Consider the following 20,309-nt stretch of genomic DNA (forward strand, 5'->3'; position numbering starts at 1 on the left):
TCTAATGATCACTTGGCTAGTTTGATGGGCAATTTGTTGCAGCTAAAATTACATCCCAACAAAAATTTTAAACCGCCACAAATGTCAAGTATTAAATTTGGAATAAAGAACCAAGGAGCACTACCACCTAAAAGGCATTGCTTAACCCAATTGATTTTAAATACCCGGTTAAGAGTTGTGAAATCTATACCATTAAAGCCTCCATCAGAGTAGATCATTGTTTTTCTCTTGACATATTCAGTCTTATTTTTTCCAGATGAATTTGAATGAGAGAGTGTCAATGGAAACAGCTGTTTTGGAGTCAGCATATAAGGATAAGGCAGGATAAATCACTGAAATTCCTTCAGCCTTTGAGAGCAGAATTCGTCCCTGTATAAGGTCCCTTTTAAGCCATCCATTGAAATAGTCTGTTTTCTGTATCTTAAGAGCAATGTTATCATCCAGTGATTGGCTGATTAAAACAGCTGAGCCACATAGCCATTCACACAAGGTATTATGAATGGTGTCTCCAGTGATCACTTTTCAAAATAAAGTTACACGAGTGCTGTCTTCAATTTATTATTCCTATTCTGCTTTCTTTTAGCTGTTTTTCACAATTTTTCATTCGTATGAAGTAGAATGAAAAAATGTTTTTCATATTTTTCATTTATTTAAATCTGTTGTGGTTCATATGACACTGCCCCCTAGTGTACACACTCAGATTGAGTGTAAATATAAAAACCTATGCCAACATCTGCACACCATGCCATGACCTGCTTGCAGATATACACACGCAGTAGTACAAATCAGCCCTCAGAAGGCTGAAACAGTAGCTTCTTTTTCCTTGAAACAGAATTCGTCCCTGTATAAGGTCCCTTTTAAGCCATCCATTGAAATAGTCTGTTTTCTGTATCTTAAGAGCAATGTTGTCATCCAGTGATTGGCTGATTAAAACAGCTGAGCCACATAGCCATTCACACAAGGTATTATGAATGGTGTCTCCAGTGATCACTTGTGATTGAATTTCCTACGTTGCTTTTGCTGGCGAAAGGCTGTCATGCACATTTATTACGCCTGTCTTTCACTGCATTTATTTTCAGGCAGAAATGTCCTGCAAATCATATCTCATGTACCTTTCAAAGGTTTTAATCGTTTTGATCTTCTAATGAAACATATTAATGAATGGGACATGAGACAATGAATGAAGCTATGAAAAGCAGCTGCTTTATCCATCTTTATCCATTAGCCTAGCATCAGAGAGCTCTACCGTTCAGGCTTGCAATGATTACACATTTTCCAGCTAGGGCAATGGCACAGTCAATTAATTGGTCCTTTGTTGCTGTCCGGGACGCATCTAGACGCACTGTTCACACTACAAATGTGATGTGGCCAAATGTGTCCCAGACCATCTGAATGTGGTTTGAGTGATTGGATCACAATGCATCTTCAAGAGGCATTTGCCTCCATTCACAACTGTACTTAGCGCTGTCCACATCTGATCTGTATATGCATGTCAATGCTGGGTGTAAACAGAGCCTTAGACAACAAAATGAGCATCATACCAAAAAACTGCAAAGACTGTTTTTTGAGGGTCTGAGGGTCTGCTAGCACAGTTAACTGCAGAACAACACATGGCTTTGCAACTGTACTGTCAAGAGCATTAGGTGCATGTTGCAAAGTGTGTGTGCGTTTATGAGGTTCAATTGTCATGACCAAAACTGTCAATCATCTCATCAACTACACCCTACCAGCAACTAACGGCCATAAAACTGATTTATTGTAAGAAAAAATATTGAGGGCGATATCAGCGTCAACTGAACTTGGAAAAACTACAGAACGCTACTCCCAAAAATTCCCAAAAATAATTTGTGGAGGTGTAAATTAAAATGAAAATTTTCCACCCTTCCCATTCACTAATATGGGAATAGGCGGGGTTAAAAATTTTACTGCAGCCAGCCACTAGAGGGCCACAGAGGTATTCTAGCTTCCGTTTTGAATCCCTGTTATGGTGTCCATCCATATAATAGTTGTGTATAATTACACAAAATGTTCTGTTAAAGCCTTATGAATGTATTGTAGCAGTGTATTGTAGCCTTTTAGTTTTACACCTGCTGTTTTGCTCCTCACCACATATGTTTTAAAATGATAGTTTAAACATGCATGTTGAATCCCACAAACTTTGTTTATGTTGTATACCTTCTGTTCTCCGATACAACCTAGTCGTATTAGCCACAGTGCTAATAGTTATGATGCAAATAGTTTTTATGTAGCTTATTTTGTCAGACTTTAAGTGTCAGAGAACGGGGTGAGCAGGAATACAATTTATAATTGTACTTTTATTTGTTTTGTCAGGTGTGCTAATTTGTTATTTTATTTTAATATATTGTGATGTTAATATACATGTCTTCTTGTGCAAACACCATCCAGCATGAACTGCAATAACTGGCTAATTCCAGTCCTTCTAATGTAGCTCTGGTTGGAGGACGTTTCAGAGAAGGGTGAGCAGCACTACCATTTATCACTGTACTTTTCTTTGTTTCATCAGTAAATGAGAAGCTAGTTTTGAAGCTTGGGTTGGTTTTTCCTACACACACACACACACACACACACAAAACACAACACAAAGATGAAATCACTGTTTATGCATGCAAAGTGAGCACTTTTCAAAATAAAGTTACACGAGTGCTGTCTTCAATTTATTATTCCTATTCTGCTTTCTTTTAGCTGTTTTTCACAATTTTTCATTCGTATGAAGTAGAATGAAAAAATGTTTTTCATATTTTTCATTTATTTAAATCTGTTGTGGTTCATATGACACTGCCCCCTAGTGTACACACTCAGATTGAGTGTAAATATAAAAACCTATGCCAACATCTGCACACCATGCCATGACCTGCTTGCAGATATACACACGCAGTAGTACAAATCAGCCCTCAGAAGGCTGAAACAGTAGCTTCTTTTTCCTTGAAACTATACTATTCTACTTTTATAGCCGAGGTCAATGGTTCTCAAACTGTGTTATGCGTACCACTGGTGGTGCACAAGATGCCTTCGGAAAATTTTCTGCATGCACTGGGAAAAAAGAGGAATAATTTAAATCTATGCAAATCTATGAAATCTATGTTTGTATCTGCGATTTACATAATCTGTTTTTAGAAAGACTTTTTTCACATTAGTGTTTTAATAAAATTGGTTTGGGTTTAGTGTTTAACAAAAATCAGGTGTAGGCTACTCAGACACCGTACTTCACTACATTCATACATCATGCGTTTTTCAAGCTGTTTCCCAATCTCAAACTTTCAGAGACATCTTAGAAAGCCATAAAAATGGTATACTGCGATACCAGTGATCCTGACCCCTGCTGCTCTCTGCACCTGCCTGATCCATCCTGATGTCCTACTTCTGGTTAGAGTTCTCATCACCTGAAAACTACTCCCTGCTGCTGAGGATGGCCCCATATGGACAGCCTAAAGATCAATGAAATTACTGTGGATGGTACCACTTAAAAACCACAAAAATGGCTTAGGTCTGCAATTGCTCCGAACAGTTTTGCACTCAAGTGTCCGATACTGAACAACTGATAACTTCAACAAAATAGACTTCAAGTTACAACTATAATGAATTCAGAAATAACTCTGATGCTCATTGATATTCATAAGTTGCTCAATAAGCTCATAAGTTCTTGGCTACACAATTGCACTTTTTGAGTATATAGTACACAGCTAGAGTATATAGTACAACCACACTATTGGTTGTCACCCAGATGAGGATGGATTCCCATTGGAGTCTGGTTCCTCTCAATGTTTCTTCCTCATATCGTCTCGGAGTTTTTTCCTTGCCGCCTCTGGTCGCCTCTGGCTTGCTCATTAGGGATGAATTTATAAATGTAACGTTTATATTTGGAATTTATATATTTCTGTAAACCTGCTTTGTGACAATGTCCTCATTCTTTAATGAATTGAGTAGATATTTATTAATTATTAATAAATTATTCATTAATAAATTGTAGCAACATAGTCATATGTCATTTTTTGCATCGCTGACTAATGCCTTCTTTACCCGATCAATGACTTTTGGTGGATGGCCTGTCACAGTTGTGTCATTTATGACATAATCCCAATTAAATCCATTTAAATCCATAAATACTTATGTATACAGTATCAGTGGTTTTTATTTGCATGAAAGGCATGACTGCACCTAGACTATATCGTGATTGGAAGGCTTGTATGATTTCAGCTTTCACCTATATGTGGAAACCCAATTTTCTTAAAATATTTCAGAGGGAAAACTTGTGGGAAAACTACATTTTTATTCTGCATTAGTCCAGGAATTGTATGGAGAATAATAGCTTGAATTTGAATGAATTTTTAACTACACTAACAACAGTGATGTAAAACAAATTAATCACAAAAAAATGTCTTTATCAAGTAAATATCAAATTATTAACTGCATTATAATGTGCAAATTAATTTTGTCTTAAATTACAATTGCAATCAATACAAATAAAGAGGAAATCATTTTTAAGTATCAGTTGCCGGACGGGTGACAGATTTAGAATTAGCTGAAACACTGCATAAAACACAGATCGACACACATCCCAAACACAGACTCAGCAGAAAAGAATTCCCAAAACTTACTTTTGACTGCTTCCAGGTATGCTCGCAGGTCTCTCTGCAATTTAGTGCCTTCTGCCTGTAAGAGTATATGCCAAAATTTAAAGGACTAGTTTGGAATCTTCAACTAACTGTGAAAAATGTGACTATAATCACACGTAGCCTTTCATACAGTGAGATGTAATGTAGAAATTTTCCACCACAGCAAATGTCCCGAACAGACTTATACTGCACATTAGTGGAACACATTATTTAATAGGACATGTGAGGACACATATCCTTGTTCTAGTACGTACTATATGCTTACTTGATTTTAAAGATCATATTATACATTTAGCTACATAAATGCTGAAAGATTTTATTATAATTTTCCCCACTACCCAAATCAATACAGAAAGTTTGTTTGTTTGTTTATCAATTTGTTAATTTAGTGAAACACGGGTTTTGAAGGCTTGAATGTTTTGTTCTGCATTTAGACAGTAAGCCTTGTCGAGAAACATAGAGAGCCTTAATTATCAAGGTTTCATTTAACTGACAGACATAATGCAATCACAAAATACTCTACATTTTACTCTACTCAGATTTTATATTTAAAAATTTCAAATGTATTCAGATTCAGATAAAATTCAGGTTATAGCCACAGACATCAGAAGTGAATAATTAGGTAGTAGGCTATAAAGAGAATAAATGTTAGTCTCACCAGCTGCTTGCTGAAGTTAGCCACGCCCTCCTCAAATTCTGTGTCTTTGGTTTCATCAGCCTTCCCCAGCTTCTGCATCATCTAGAAATCAGACCAAGCACATTCGGCACATAACACACACTTGCTTTTAACATCCTTGCAAGATACTTCCATTCTGTTGTGTATTACTGTCACTTAATAATACTATGCCCATACTCAAGCTCTAAAGTTTTAAATTTTAAAGAACAGTAGTACTTAATGTAGTCAAATTTATGTAATGTTTCTCATTATGAGTTTATGATGAAACATACATTATTAAGCCTCTAGAATTTACAATCTTGAAATTGTCTTTATATTAGCAGATAATTTTGCTTCTTTGTAGAAATAAATACTTAAGCAAAATTATTTGCCAACAGAGCAAGACTTTTTAAAGCATAAAATCAGTAACATGTTTAGATATTATATTTGTTTATCATAATCATCATATAATTTTATTATACCATAATCACAGAATAAGAAATATTAGATAAATGTAAGCAGGTGGGGATGTGGTTTAGTGGGAGTCTGCAACAAGCTAGAGGGGTTGTCACGTAAATCCCCCTTTCAACATGCGTTGCTGTTCTCAGCTTGAACAGTGCTTCCTTTTTGTGGTTTGTTTTGATCATGGTCCATACGTTTTTTGTTTTGATCTGAATCCTAGTTTATTGGTTTATTGCCTTATTGTGTCTTGATTGTACGCACCTAACACTTTGTATTAGTTTCTGATTAGTTTGTCTATTTAAGCCCTTCTGTGTCTAAGAACAAAGTCTTATTGTGCTTTATGTTCGTTTAAGTTCCAAGCTGTGTTTCTCCTGTTGTTCCCATGTTCCATTGGTTTCTTGATTCTGGTTACTTCCGCTGAGGATGTCACTCCTTGTTCCTGCTCCATTGAGGACGTCGGTCCCCCTCCTTGCTCTGCTGTCGACATCGCTCGTCCCCTCTGCTTCACTGTGTATGTCACTCCACCGCCTAGGATTGGGGAGGACATTAACCCCTGTGTTTTGCTGAGGACATTGCTCCAACTCCCTGCTCCACTGAGAACATTATCACTCTGCCCCAGCTGACTTTGTGAATGATGTTGGCATCCTGCCTTGTGCTGACTGTGTGGATGACGTCATCATCTCACCACCTTACTCCGGTGCTGACCAGCAGTGTTCTGGTTTCTAGAGCCATCCTGCAAGTCTGTCATGCATTCAGCTCCTGCCTTCTCTAAGGGTGACGCTCCATACACACACCATAAAAGGCGGCTATGTCATGTAATTCCCCTTTCACTACACATTGCGGCTCTTGGTGCTGTGGCTCTTACAGGGCTAATGACTAACACTGCACACCTGAGCCTCCTTTTTCCCATGTATATTAATGTGATCTCACTTTTTCTCTCTCCCTCTGACTCTCCAAGCAGTGAACTGTGTGCATGTGTGGGGCAGAGAGCCAGCCAGAAGAAGTGGCAATCTGAAAAGTGGCAACTTTATTTGCATTTCTTTCACCTTACATTACTGTCTGTCTACCATGCCTAGAAGTATTGACAATATATAGTTTTTTTTCTCCCCCAATTTAGCCTTTCCACTTCCCAACCACTAGCTAACTCTCCCCAGCTACCAACCTGGGCAGGTGGGGCAAACTCGTGCTTCCTCCAAGACAGATATATTAAGCCAACCTCTGCATCTTTTCAAACTGCTGCTCATGCTGCATCACAGGGCAGCGTAACACACTTGGAGGAAAGTGCTATCTACCCTGTTCTGTATACATGAGCTCACAGTTGCCCACAATTGGCTAGTGTCACAATGATTGACAGGGGACAGACAGTAATGCCAGCCCCCCCACACTGAAAGAATGGCCAAATTTGCTCTCTTGACTCTCTCTCTATGCCCATGGATAGCTATGGCAGCTCTGAAATTCATCGATGGGAGCTCGCAATCTCCCAACAATAGTGTGAATGTTTTACTGTTGCAAAAGAAGGTGTTGTGCACTGAAAGATGGTGCAGCAGTCTACAGCACCCAAGTACCCGCTAACCCTTCTGCTGGAGCAAGGCATCATTTAACAAAAACAGGCGACTACAACAGTTGGGGGCAGACTTGGTGTGCTGCGGCTGTGCATGCTACACTGGTTTACTCAAATCCCTCCCCTGTATCCTTCTCTTTCTTAGGTTGCTGTAATAGATGGTCAAAATGTTCAAGCAAAATGTTCAAGCTATTACTTGCAGTCCAGGAGGTGCCCCAGGCCTTCAAGGGTTTTTCTCTTTTTAGGTTCTTATGTAAGCAGAATCTCCTGGGGTTTTCACGCATAACACTCTCTAGAGTTTACACAGAATGGTGCAAAAAATAAAAAATAGTTGCAGTCTTCAACTATTCACTTTAATTGAGTATATTAACACTGCATTTTTACATTTTTGCAAATTTAGTATAAATCAAAAACTAAAATCTCTCATTAAGATAAGTATTCAAACCCTTTATTCAGTACTTTGTAGATGCACCTTTGACAATTACAACATTAAATTAAATTTAATGGAAAGTCTTCCTTGAATATTTGAAATTACCTTTAATTAATTTTAGGGATGAGAAAATATACAAAATAAAGTCACGATTATTTTCCTGATCTGCACAATTAAATTGGTAAGTATGACACACTCCTGCATTTCAGGTGGATATCGGGCAGCGTTAGGAGTGTGTTGACACAAATTTGTTATTTTATCATTTAAGGAACGGTCATGTCTACACCAGAATCTGCACAGAATCTCCAATTGCCTACAAACATGGACACCTCAGACTACAACTCCCACACACCATGTTCATGGTCACGTTCACAGTCACCCAATTACTGATTCCACACACATGGACCTCCAGAAACATATAAGCACCCTCACTACACCTTCACTTTGTGAAGTATTCATTCAGTGCTGACATTTCATTTGACATACCAAGCCTTTAATATATATTTGATATTTCTGGTTTTGACTCGTGTGTTTCACAGTCTGTTGATTTTTGCCTTGTTCTTGTATACTCTGTTTGCACATCGCCTGACCCACTCCCTGTTCTGTGTTTTGGATTTTTGCCCAGTGACTTGGATTTGTTGGCTATTGCCAGTTGTTTTTAATAAAATCAATTTCTGCAACTGTCACCGTCTCTGCCACCTGACAAAATACTTCACCTGTTAAATGGAGGCAGCAGGAGTGTTTGACTGGCAACAGGTGGTTGCAGTGCAAGGACATCTAGTAGGGGAGCAGCAACAGCAAATCACCATGTTCAACACCAAGCTTGAAAAACTTACCACCATGCTGGCTACACTAGTCTCTATAATGGTGGCAACATATTCCGTTGTTCCCTCTCCTATTGCAGGCCCCAACAAATACTCAGGTGACCCTTTAACCTTCTTTCCGACAAAGCACTCACCTGGGCTACAACAGTATGGAAACAGGGCAGAGAACACATTTCCTTGTACAACCGCTTCAAAGAGTTGTTTCACCATGTGTTTGATCATGCTCCAGAGGGAAAGAAAATCAGTGAGCAGCTCCTATCCATAACCCAGGGAAAACATGGCACAGCTGAATACACCGTGGAATTCAGGACCCTTGCTGCTGGAAGCAGCTAGAATGAGGCCGCTCTGAAAGCTGCTTACCGCAAAGGACTGAGCCCTGCCATACTCACAGACCTGGCATGTTTTGATGAGCAGAAATCACTAGACACGATCATTGATCTATCCATCCACATAGACAACCCGTTGCGGAATTGCCCACTTCCTCAGTCCCTCGAGAAATTGTCTTCTAATCCAAACCAAGTAGAAAGCATGAAAATTGGTCACGCAAAGCTCACTGATCTCAAAAGAGGATGATGGAGAAGGGCTGGATTATGCTTCTACTGTGGCATCCAGTCTCCCAGTGCCCAGTTTGTCCAGCTCAACAATGGCCTCCACCCACGATTAAGCAGGTTTCCTTGCCAACAACACTCACCTTCAGTCAGTCCCTCTAAGTATTTATCTCTGCCAGCTTTCTCGAGTCCTGTTTAGATAAGACACTCATAAGGTGTTTCTGTTCTTGCAGCACTGATGGATTCAGGTGCCATGGGCAACTTATTGACCGACTTATTTGCTGAACACAATCATGATGTTGGAAACCAGTCAAACTAGCCCTAGAGGAATGGATACTCTGGCCCGAGGTTGCTATTAACCCATTCACTATCTTCACCGACCACAAAAACCTGCAGGACCTGAGAATTGTAAAATGCCTAAAGTCACGCCAAGCATGTTGGTCTCTGTTCTTTTCAAGGTTTAACTTTGGTACATCATTTTGACCTGGTTCCAAGAATGGCAAAGCTGACGCTCTTTCCTGTGTTCACCCAGTGAACCCCAGGGACCACCAAGAGCAACCCATCCTCCCTGAGTCATGCTTTGTAGGCACCCTCATCTGGGACATAGACCACGAAATCAAGGCCAATATGCACTAAGCATGCACGCGTCAGTGTCATGTCCTACCGGTAAGACCTACGTTGCTCCCAGGCTGCGAGAGAAACTCGTCACATGGGCCCACTTTTTATCAGCAACAGGAAATCCAGCAATTCATAAAACCTATGTGTTATTGCAAAACAAGTACTTTTGGCATCAGATGTTCATGGACATGCACAGACTCATATCCTCCTATACAGTGTGCACCCAATCCAAAGTGCCAAAAAGCTCATGCCCCTAACCGTTCCGCAAAGCCCTTGGTCACACCTGGCCCTAGACTTCATGACCAATCTCCTAGTCTCTCATGGAAAGACCATATTCATGGTTATATCTGATTGATTTTCCAACTGCTGTTTTGTTTGGCTTACCGGAAGACATCATCAGTGACCAAGGCACACAATTAATTTCACAAGTGTGGAAAAGCTTTATGGAAAAGCTTGTGGCCATCAGTCTCATGTCAGAATATCATCTACCAGCGAATGGGCAAGTCAAAAGAGATAGAAATCTGCCAGTTCTTGTGGTCTTTCTGGGCTGAAAACCAGGGGGACTGGGATCAGTTTCTTCCCTGGGCTGAATATGCCCCTAAACTCAGTCAGACATACAGCCACTCAGCTCACCCCTTTAAAGTGTGTCACACCAGTGTACCAAACTGGTGACAAAGTCTGACTCTTGACATGTACTAAGACATGTGCTTCAGCCAACAATGTTGCAAACTCATCCTCTGATATATTGAACCATATATAGTACTGCAATGTATCAACGAGGTCACTTCCTGCCTGAAATTACCATGTCACTGCCACCTCACTCCATCGTTTCACATCTCCCGCCTCAAACCAGCAATCCCCTGGCTGAAAGATTCCCACTACTACACCAACTGAACCTCTGGAAATAGAAGGACAACCAGTGTACCAAGTCAAAGCAATCCTGAACTCCACTTCCCCCAATGCACTACTGCCTACAAACATCTGACAAACATTTCATACCAAGCCTTTGATGCAGGTTTGCTATTTCTAGATTCTGGAAGGTGTGTTTCACAGTCTCTTGATTTTTGCCTTGTTCTTGTATACTCTGTTTGCACATTGCCTGACCCACTGCCTGTTCTGTGTTTGAATTTTTGCCTAGTGATGTAGGGAAAATTTAGCTCATTTAGATTAAGCTGATGTATTCTCCACCAATATGTAAGGAAATTAGCTGTTTAGGTTAAGCTGTTGTATTCTCCACCAAAATATGTAGGACATTAGCAGATCAGCTCAGAAGCGGAAATTTGTAAACTTAATATTTTAACAGCTGATCAACTATTCGTCCAGCGATAAGTTGAAATGAGTGTATTTATTAATTGTATATGGGATATTACCTCAGTGGCCACCGGCAATAATATCCTAAATCTAGTGAAACACTATATTAAAAGCACAGTAACAAAATCGGCAGTTTAAGGCAATAAATTTGAAGCACAGAGACACAAGACACTGGCCTTTATAAAATCAGACGAGACTTTATTACTATTCTAAAACACAGAAACTAGTCTAACACAAACACACACACACACAAACAGGGGTGAAAATGGCTTTGAAGAGAGAGTGAATGAAATTCCAAGTTACTAGCAGTTTCTCAGACCATGACCTGAACGAACCATCAACTTATGAGTTTGATTTAACATTTGCTTCGTTTAGAAGGGCTTTAAACTTGTATTAAATGCACCAGTTCAGCGAGAATCTGGAGGTACTATACTTGCGTTTGTGTTGCCAGGGATTCCCTCGTTGCGTTGTTGTTTGGAAGGATTTTCCGGTGATGTTGATTGGTCAGCGGTCTGGTTGGCCTTATGTAGCGTCTCGAAAGACCAATGAGGAAGATAAACAGAGTGAGGCGCGAACCCGGCGGAGTCTCGCAGGCGGGTTGCAAAACTTTGAAGAGTGGTTCACAGAGGTGCGAAGGCGAGAGTTGGAAGCTTTGCAAGAACCAGTCTGGATGCAGTCTCGGAGCAAGCGTGATCTCCTTGTGATGAACTTCTAAAGCTCTTGGTTGATGAGACTTCCTTCAGATGTGGATGGAGACTCTCTTGAGCTGTTAGTTGAAGAGGACTCCTTGAAGATGTTGGTAAAGGCTCTCTGAAGATGTTGATGGACTCTTGCACAGGTGTTTTGGATGAGACTCCAAAGATGTGTTGGACTCTCTCAAGGATGGATAGGATGAGACTCTTGGAAGATGTGGATGAGACTCTTGCAGAGATGTGTTGGATGAGACTCTTGGAAGATGTTGTGGATGAGACTCCTTGAAAGATGTTGGACTCTCTCAAGGATGGATAGGATGAGACTCAGAGTTTATTTTGTGTCAGGGGGTTTTAACCCTTTCCAGTTGGGCTGACCCCAAAGTGTTTGCTCCAATCAGCAGGATCTTGGGGCAGGGTGTAAACTGTATTCTCCTCCTCTGACACTAATTAACATTCTGGTCTCTGAGTTATGTGCTTTGCAAACTTTGCATTAGGTTAAGTTAGAACTTTGTTAAGGAATTTGGTAACATGCATGTAATACATCGTACTCAACTTTACATTATACCAACCCTTAGGAAATTCAATAGTGATCACACACATACCAAACATGACATACTTGCTGTTATTGATACACACACAAACACTATGGTCCCTGTTAAACGATCAAAAAGCATCATAATGACCTGGTGGCTATAAGCATGACACACATACGGAATGACATTAAAAGAGGCAACAAGTTTTCAAACTATGGTGCATCATCTTAAAAGTCATTGTCCTTACAGGAGATGTAAAGTAGCCTTATGTAGTCTGTTAAAGCTGGGTTCTGTGGAATGTGTGAAGGGTGGTGAACTTTGTGTTCCTGGGGAGAACAAAGGTCTCATTCCATGAGGGTCCTTGGGTGAGTCCCCCCCCCCCCCTTTTCTGTAGTTATCAGTTTTAGCATCGTGTTGGGTGAGCCATCTGGTCTTGGCCAGTGACCTAGATCAATAAGTTTGACAGAGGTTCCTCTTGGCTGAGAGGGTTCGTCCTCTGGTCAGGGATGTCCTATCAGTTGCTGATTGTTCACGGGGCAGTTGAAATCCAGCAATCAGTAAACAAGTGGTAATTAACTTGGGTCTGCAAAGTCTGGGAGCAGGATTCCTAGCTTTATGGCTTCTTTGCTTTCCTTGCCTGTTCACTTCAGATCCTACAGTGATTTGGATTTGTTCACCATTGCCATTTGTTTTTAATAAAAACACATTCTACAAATGTATTTTTACATACAAAAACTACAAATTCTCCAGATCTCAATCCAATGGAGCATCTGTAGGATGTGCTGGACAAACAGGTCCGATCCATGGAGGCCCAACCTCACAACTTGCAGGACCTTCAGTTGCTGCTTGTTTGTGGGTGTTTCTGCCTTCAGTTTTGACTCAGTAAGTGAAAAGCATGCGCAGTTGGGTTAAGGTCAGATGACTGACTTGGCCATTTAAGAACATTCCATTTCCAAGCTCTTAGGGGTGCTTTTGCGGAATGTTTTGGGTCACTACACATCTGTACTGTGAAAAACTGTCCTATATCAGTTCTGCGGCATTTGACTGAATCTGAGCAGAAATACACTCTATACACTTCATCCTTCTACTTCTATCAGCATTCACATCAGCATTAAACACCAGTGACCCAGTTCCATTAGGAGCCATTCATGCCCATGCCATAACACTGCCTCCATCATGTTTGACAGATGATGTGGTATGCTTTGGATCATGAGCCCTTCTTTTCCTTCTCCATACTCTTCTCTTCCCATCATTCTGATACAATTTAATCTTGCATCAGAACTGGTGCAACAGACTTTTTTTTTTTTAAAAGAGTTTTTTGGGTTTTTTTTTTAAGCAAAGTCCTTTCTGCTCTTGAGTGTTACCAGTGGTTTACATCTTGAGGTAAACCGTCTGTATCTACATTCATAAAGGCATCTCTTGATTTTAGACATTGACAATGACATGCCTACCTACTCAAGAGTGTTCTTGACTTGGCTAGAGGTTGTGAAGAAGTTTTTCTTCACCAAGGAAAGAATTTGGCAATCATCCACTTTAGTTGTCTTCTGTGGTCTTCCAGGCCTTTTGTTGTTGCTAAGCTCGCCAGTGCATTCCTTCTTTTTAAGAATGTACCAAATTTTTGATATGGCCACTCCTAAAGTTTCTGCTGTCTCTCTGGTTTGTTTTGTTTTTTCAAGGTAATGATGGCCTCTTTCACTTCCATTGACACCTCGCAAAGTGACAATTCCCATGAACAGCTACCAAATGCAAATTCAACACTTGGAATCAACTCCAGACCTTTTATCTCCTAAATTTGACATGAAATAAGGAGAAAACAGGCCATTAAACTGCTTATTTATTAGTTGTCCAATTAGTTTTGAGCCTGAGAAAACGGCTGTAATTCCTAAACAATTAATGTAATATTTTTGTTAAACCCCTTGAATTAAAGCTGAAAGTCTGCTTTATTGCTTTATTTCAAATCAATTGTGGTGGTGTACAGAGGAAAAATTACAAAAATTGTGTCACTGTCCAAATACTTATGGACCTGACTGTGTATATACACACACTGGCTGGGACATCATTCATTCATTCGAAGCTGGAGGTTCATTTAGTTCCTTTCTCATTAGTTGTAAGTAAATACATGATGCATATTGTCTGTATTGAACCATCACATTATTATAATTACCAATGTATATAAGTGTTAGTGCTTGATCTTACATCCATTACTATAGTGGATACACAGTCAGTGTACAACCCAAAACACCCAAACCCCCACTAACTAGTGAGTGCCTCTTCGCCACATCTCTGGAAGTGAGCTCGTAGACAAAAAAGCAGTCACAGATACACAGTGAACATAGGCCAGGGGACCCTGAGCTTGAACCATTGTTTGGGTCCTATACATAGACCATGACATGAATCTACAACTGCTCCAAAACAAAGCAAGGCTGCTAGAATACAAAACAGTAGCTACTATTAAAAAAAAAACAACAGACACTGTAGACACTGAGTAGTAAGAGACAGAGAGAGGCAACTTTGGGGTTGAGAAATGTCAACCCTTATGGACAGTAACTAAAGAGCAGAAACTGAATCACACAATCACAGATTAGAAACACAGAAACTTGTGCAAAAGCCTAGAGTTATATTAACAGCTATCACAAGGTAAGAATACAAGGACACAATAATTTATCAGAAGTGTGTGTGCATTAGAGAGAAAGAGAGATTACTATGGTAAGAATAAACAAATAAATGAATAAATAAACAAATAATTCTAGAGAGGGTTCACAATATTGTCCAACTTGTTTGGAACAATATAGTTCACCATTCAGAATGTAATGAAACATCAAAAAAATAAATAAATAAACCTTCATAAAGAGCTGAACTGACCAGACTAAGAGTCGTAGTATATTCTAAAGAAGGTGAATAATATTGTCCAACTTATTTTGAAGCAACATTCTCATCCTTGCAGAAATTATCACGATGATAGTGGACTAGCAGACAATTTATGATATAATGGCAACTACCCAGCAACTCTCATACATTCATTGTATATATATGATTACTATTTTTATATTTCTCTATTAGTATCAAATATTAATAATTATAATTATTCATAAATCCATTGCATGTTCATTAGTTTTTTGTTGTACAATTAATTTTGGAGCTACTGGTCTAATGATATGTTCTAATCCTTTCCAACTGAAAATTCAGCTCATCATTTTATCTCTGTGGTTTTATTTCCCTCCCCTTTCTATGTCCCACATGCACACAGACCTTCAGTTTTAAGGTGAATCAAGTCACTAATATCTTCCTGCACAGTTTCACCATCATGCTGACGAGGCTGTACATTTGGGGAGATTTATCAAGGAGCTCAAAATTTAACATAGCTAATAGACAGTTTGTGTATTCGTATATTTTTAATGTGTCACAGGCCCTAACTATTGGGAGCTGTCAACTGCAGATCTAAAAATATGCCCACCCTCACTTGATCCAAAAAAACCCATCACATTTACCCAGCTGTCAGGGATGCCTATCTGCTATTCATAGCCTCTATTCATGTTCTGCCAAAAGGCGTTCTGGGACAGGACAGGTGTGTGGGTGTATATTGGGAAAATTTTGATTGACATACGGTCTGTTCACTGGGAGTGGAGGGCAGTATTTAGAAGTGGTATTTTCACTGTGAATCATGGACATGATTAAGTGCTCCCTTGTGAGTATCTAAATAAGGAACAGAAGCCCAAGTAAATCTGATGCCTAAAGGCTCTCCTCTCCTCTATTATTTCACATATCAGGCCTGAGTTCACACAAGTCTTTATAATAAGCACGTTTTAAAACATTCTTATTACAACAGGTCTCTAACCAAGAACAGGAATGAGGCACTTATAGGGAAAGCATGCAAGTGATAGGGACTGGGTAGCACGCACTAACACAATTATAAGATTTTGAATCCCTAAAAAAATATCACGAGGAGGAGCAGGTTTTTATGTCCAACTAACAGGGATGTGCTGTAGCCAGTAGCATAGTCCAGAAATAATTTCGGGGTGGGGGCTGAGTGAGGAAATGTGATCTGTACTATTAAATTAATAAGTATGATGCACTCATGTATTATGGGTGGATGTCAGATTATTAATCAATAATAATAACAATGCCATAAAATACCTTGACGACTCTGTAGACCTCTTGTTGACTCTGTTGACCTTTTTGAACATCATTACAGTGCCACTGCTGCGCAAAACATGTTATTTGACATTGACGCTATGAGGATGTTGTGTTGATGTATGAGGCCGCTATGTTCATAAAATGTATATAAAATAAGCTGCGCTATATGTTAATTATCCACAAGTAACCATTTAGAACTGGAAAATATTTTAGGGGTTTCAAACGTGAAATCCATGGGCCTAGCTACACCACTGGCTACATCAGTTTTACAGTAATTATCCAGGCAGGTTATTCTAATGACAGGTGTTTGCAGAAAACCAGTTCATAATCGTGTTTCTGCCTGTAGGTATTTCCCCAAAGCAAAGTTTGCCAATAGTGTAAATACACATGGTTTTGGATTAACAGAAAATATATGATTGGTTATGGTGGAAATACCCAAAAACCTTTGCATTTCAGCAAGTCTGTGTTGTGGTTAGGTTGAATGAAGGGATAACATTTAATTAGGTACTTACACCACACGAGATTTTAAAAAAAATATATCATCCATTTCAACCTGCATGGTTGCAGTTAGGTTTAGAAAACCACAGAACCTAGCAGCAAATCAAGAGTAGATCCTTTTGAACGACCCTACTTTAATCTACTACGGGAAAAGATTCACAATAGCTGCAACTAGCTTTTTAATACATTTTCTTTATATCAGGGATTTAAGTTCTATGTGAATTTGAATTAAAATTCTATTGAATTTGAGAATTTAAATATTCTGACCTAAAATCACATTTCAGTAAAAATGAAATGTTAAAAATGTTACTTTTATATAACTAATTTTTACAAAATTGAATTCCAGTTAGAAATTAATTTTATTAATAAAGTGATTTTACTAGTAATGTAATAGTAATGTTAAGGTCTGCATTTAGGTGAAGCTCATTATTTGCATGTGTCCTCTTTAAGAAGACAACACCTTTTAAATTATTTTTTAATACAAATGTAGATCTATTTAAAACCTGTTGTGCTGCATAATCAGTCTTTTAAATATTAACAACTGTATACTTAAAAAAGTGGTGCTCCTTGCTCATGGGTGACAGCGAAACATTGTAATAATTTCAGTTCATTGTCTGCTTACATGTTTTCTCAGCCTTGAGAAAATATCACACAATAAATGATTCTGCAAATAATGAGGATTACAATTACTGAAAGAAATTTCATGGAAGTAAACTTATGCCACATTGATTCTCTCATTGCTACCTTCCCATGTTCCGGCCCCATTTGAACTGGAATAACTACTGGTAATACATGCACTAATCCTTAGCGCATCAGGAAATAATGAAGTGTATACATCCCTACAGCAAATTAAGTCATATGAATATCAGTTAATAATGGTAATAGTTAGGTAACTTGTTAACTCATTCTGTTAATTAATAACATGATTTACATTTACAATTCGCAATGCTATCTCACTGGAGGTGAATGTCAGCTTTCCTGATATTTACATTTACATGTGTCAAACAACTTGGTAGACCACCTGATTTTTTAGTGAGGAAATGTATTGGAACAGACAGCCTTAAATAGATTAAAGTAAATAACACTTAATATTCGGGTGCATATCACTTGCTTGCAATAACTGCATCAAGCCGGCAACCCATTGACATCACCAAACTGATGCATTCTTCTTTTGTTGATGTTTTCCAGGCTTGGACCGCAGCTTCTTTCAATTGTTGTTTGTTTTGGGGTTTTCTCCCTTCTGTCTCCTCTTCAGGAACTGAAATGCATGCTCAATTGGATTAAGGTCTGGTAACCAGTTTAACCCACTTTTTTCCCCTGATGAAGTCCTTTGTTGTATTGACAGTATGTTTTGGGTAATTGTCTTGTTGCATGATGTACAATTCATTCTGCTGCTTCCATCATGAGTTACATCATCAATAAAGATTAGTGAGCCTGTTCCAAAGCATCCATGCAAGCCCAAACCATGACACTACCTCCACCGTGCTTGACCCATGAGCTTGTATGTTTTGGATCATAAGGAGATCCTTTCTTTCTCCACACTTTGGCCTTTCCATCACTTTGGTAGAGCTTAATCTTGGTTTCAGAACTTGTGTGGCTCATCTCTGTACTTCTTTGCGAATTACAATTGGTCTTCCAATTGTTACTGCTAATGAGTGGTTTGCATCTTGTGGTATGGCCTACTTCTCGAAGTGTTCTTTGAATGCTGGATTGTGATACCTTCACCCCTGCCCTGTGGAGGTTGTTGGTGATGTCTTTGCTTGTTGTTTTTGGGTTTGTCTTCACAGTACTCACATGTTTCTGTCATCAACTGCTGTTGTTTTCCTGGGCTGACCTGTTCAATGTCTATTTTTTTCTTTCTTTTTCAGGACATTCCAAATTGTTGTATTGGCTATGCCTAATGCTTGTGCAATGGCTCTGATTTCCCCTCTTTTCTCAGCTTTAAAATGGCTTGCTTTTCTCCAAAAGACAGCTCTCTGGTCTTCATGTTGGTTTAACCTTTTAAACAACAAATGCAGTCTTCCCAGGTGAAAACCAGGGCTCAAACCAAGAGTAGACATTTAGAACTATTAATTGTTCAAACAATCAAACAAATCAATCTAACAGGGCACACCTGGACAACAATAAACACCTGTCAGTCACATGTTCCAATATTTCTGATCACTTGAAAAATGGGTAGGTCAAAACAAAAGGTGCCATGTTTTAGGTTAACACATCTAGATGTATACATCAAGAAATGAAAGCTGAAATTCTTATCTATCATCTCATATTCATCTTTTGATCTCAAACCCAAATGTCTTTAGTGTATACATGTGTATAGCAAAAACATAAGAACTGGCCTTGCCGTTCCACTACTTTCAGAGGGGACTGTATATGTGGACCATAGTAAAGTGCTGCCATTGCTACTACTAAAACCTGTAGGCATAATTAAAATGAATAAGAGAAATTATTAGTGAATATTTAACATTTGCACGAATTTGATCACAACTAGTAAATACTCAGTGTTCGAAATCGAATTTCCACAACAGCCATAACAGTTAGGGATATATAGCTGCTGTGTCATTTGCTTCAGTTCCAGTTTCCGCACAGCCCGATGAAGTAAAGCACTATATGTCATCAGAGCAGTCTGAAAAATAACTTGTGACCTGTATAAGCAATAATGCAACAGGGCACTACGAAGTAAGTAGATGGGATAATTTTAAGTCACGAACTCTTCCTGAAATAGCAAACGCAGTACCAATGCGACAGTAATGAGTAGCAAATAGCGTTGCGTTCCTGACTTTTCGCCAGCTGACAGAAGTAGAAATAGACAACCAATCTATTAGGTCTTTTTTATACGCCTGAATAGCAAAGCACAGATTAAATAAAGATATAAGAACCTTAAGAAATGTTTAGAGCGTTTTTCATTCTCATACCTTCTCCTGTGCTCGGGTTATCCTTTTCTGTACATTACTAGCCAATTTCCCGGCGTTGACCCCTTTCGATATCTCAGCCATTACGCGAGTTTCGAGTATACCGTGGGAGACTAACGCGAATAAGCGGAACAAAAAGGGGAATAACTCAAACAAACAAACAAAACAAAACAAAGCTTCAGAAGGCTCGAGTCTTCACTCGCACTGGTGGCAAAACTTCTTAAAGGGCTCGTGAAGACAGCGCCGAATGTCCTGAGTGACAGCCCCTTTAAATGCAAATTCGACTAATTATAATGACGCTGTCTACATGTATTAAACATAAATAACTGCAGTCTGTGACTAAATACGCAGATATTCACAATCTTTTCAGCATAAATGTTTTAAAATACTTCTAAAAAAAAATATATATATATATATATATATTTAGGGCGATTAGATTACCCCTCCTGCAACCCCCCTTAAAGGCACAGTTTAACCTTGTTTTATTCATTAGCCGA

At 39.0% G+C, this 20,309-nt stretch overlaps 1 protein-coding gene across 2 annotated transcripts in view; it reads right to left on the bottom strand.

Moving 5' to 3' along the window:
• Window positions 1-20,066, bottom strand: part of bin1b (bridging integrator 1b) — a 60,154-nt gene extending 40,088 nt beyond the window's left edge. The window contains exons 1-3 of one of the 2 annotated variants that reach the window (XM_034312411.2): window positions 19,816-20,066; window positions 5,293-5,373; window positions 4,617-4,671 (exon numbers count right to left, since the gene is read on the bottom strand). In XM_034312411.2, coding sequence (XP_034168302.1) covers window positions 4,617-4,671; window positions 5,293-5,373; window positions 19,816-19,896 — 217 coding nt within the window. In that variant the 5' untranslated portion in view covers window positions 19,897-20,066. The remainder of the gene's footprint in view (window positions 1-4,616; window positions 4,672-5,292; window positions 5,374-19,815) is intronic. The other variant, XM_026913351.3, reaches the window with a different exon arrangement.
• Window positions 20,067-20,309: the final 243 nt, after the last annotated feature.

This window comes from Pangasianodon hypophthalmus, chromosome 2 (assembly GCF_027358585.1).
Source record: "Pangasianodon hypophthalmus isolate fPanHyp1 chromosome 2, fPanHyp1.pri, whole genome shotgun sequence".
Lineage (NCBI taxonomy): Eukaryota > Metazoa > Chordata > Actinopteri > Siluriformes > Pangasiidae > Pangasianodon > Pangasianodon hypophthalmus.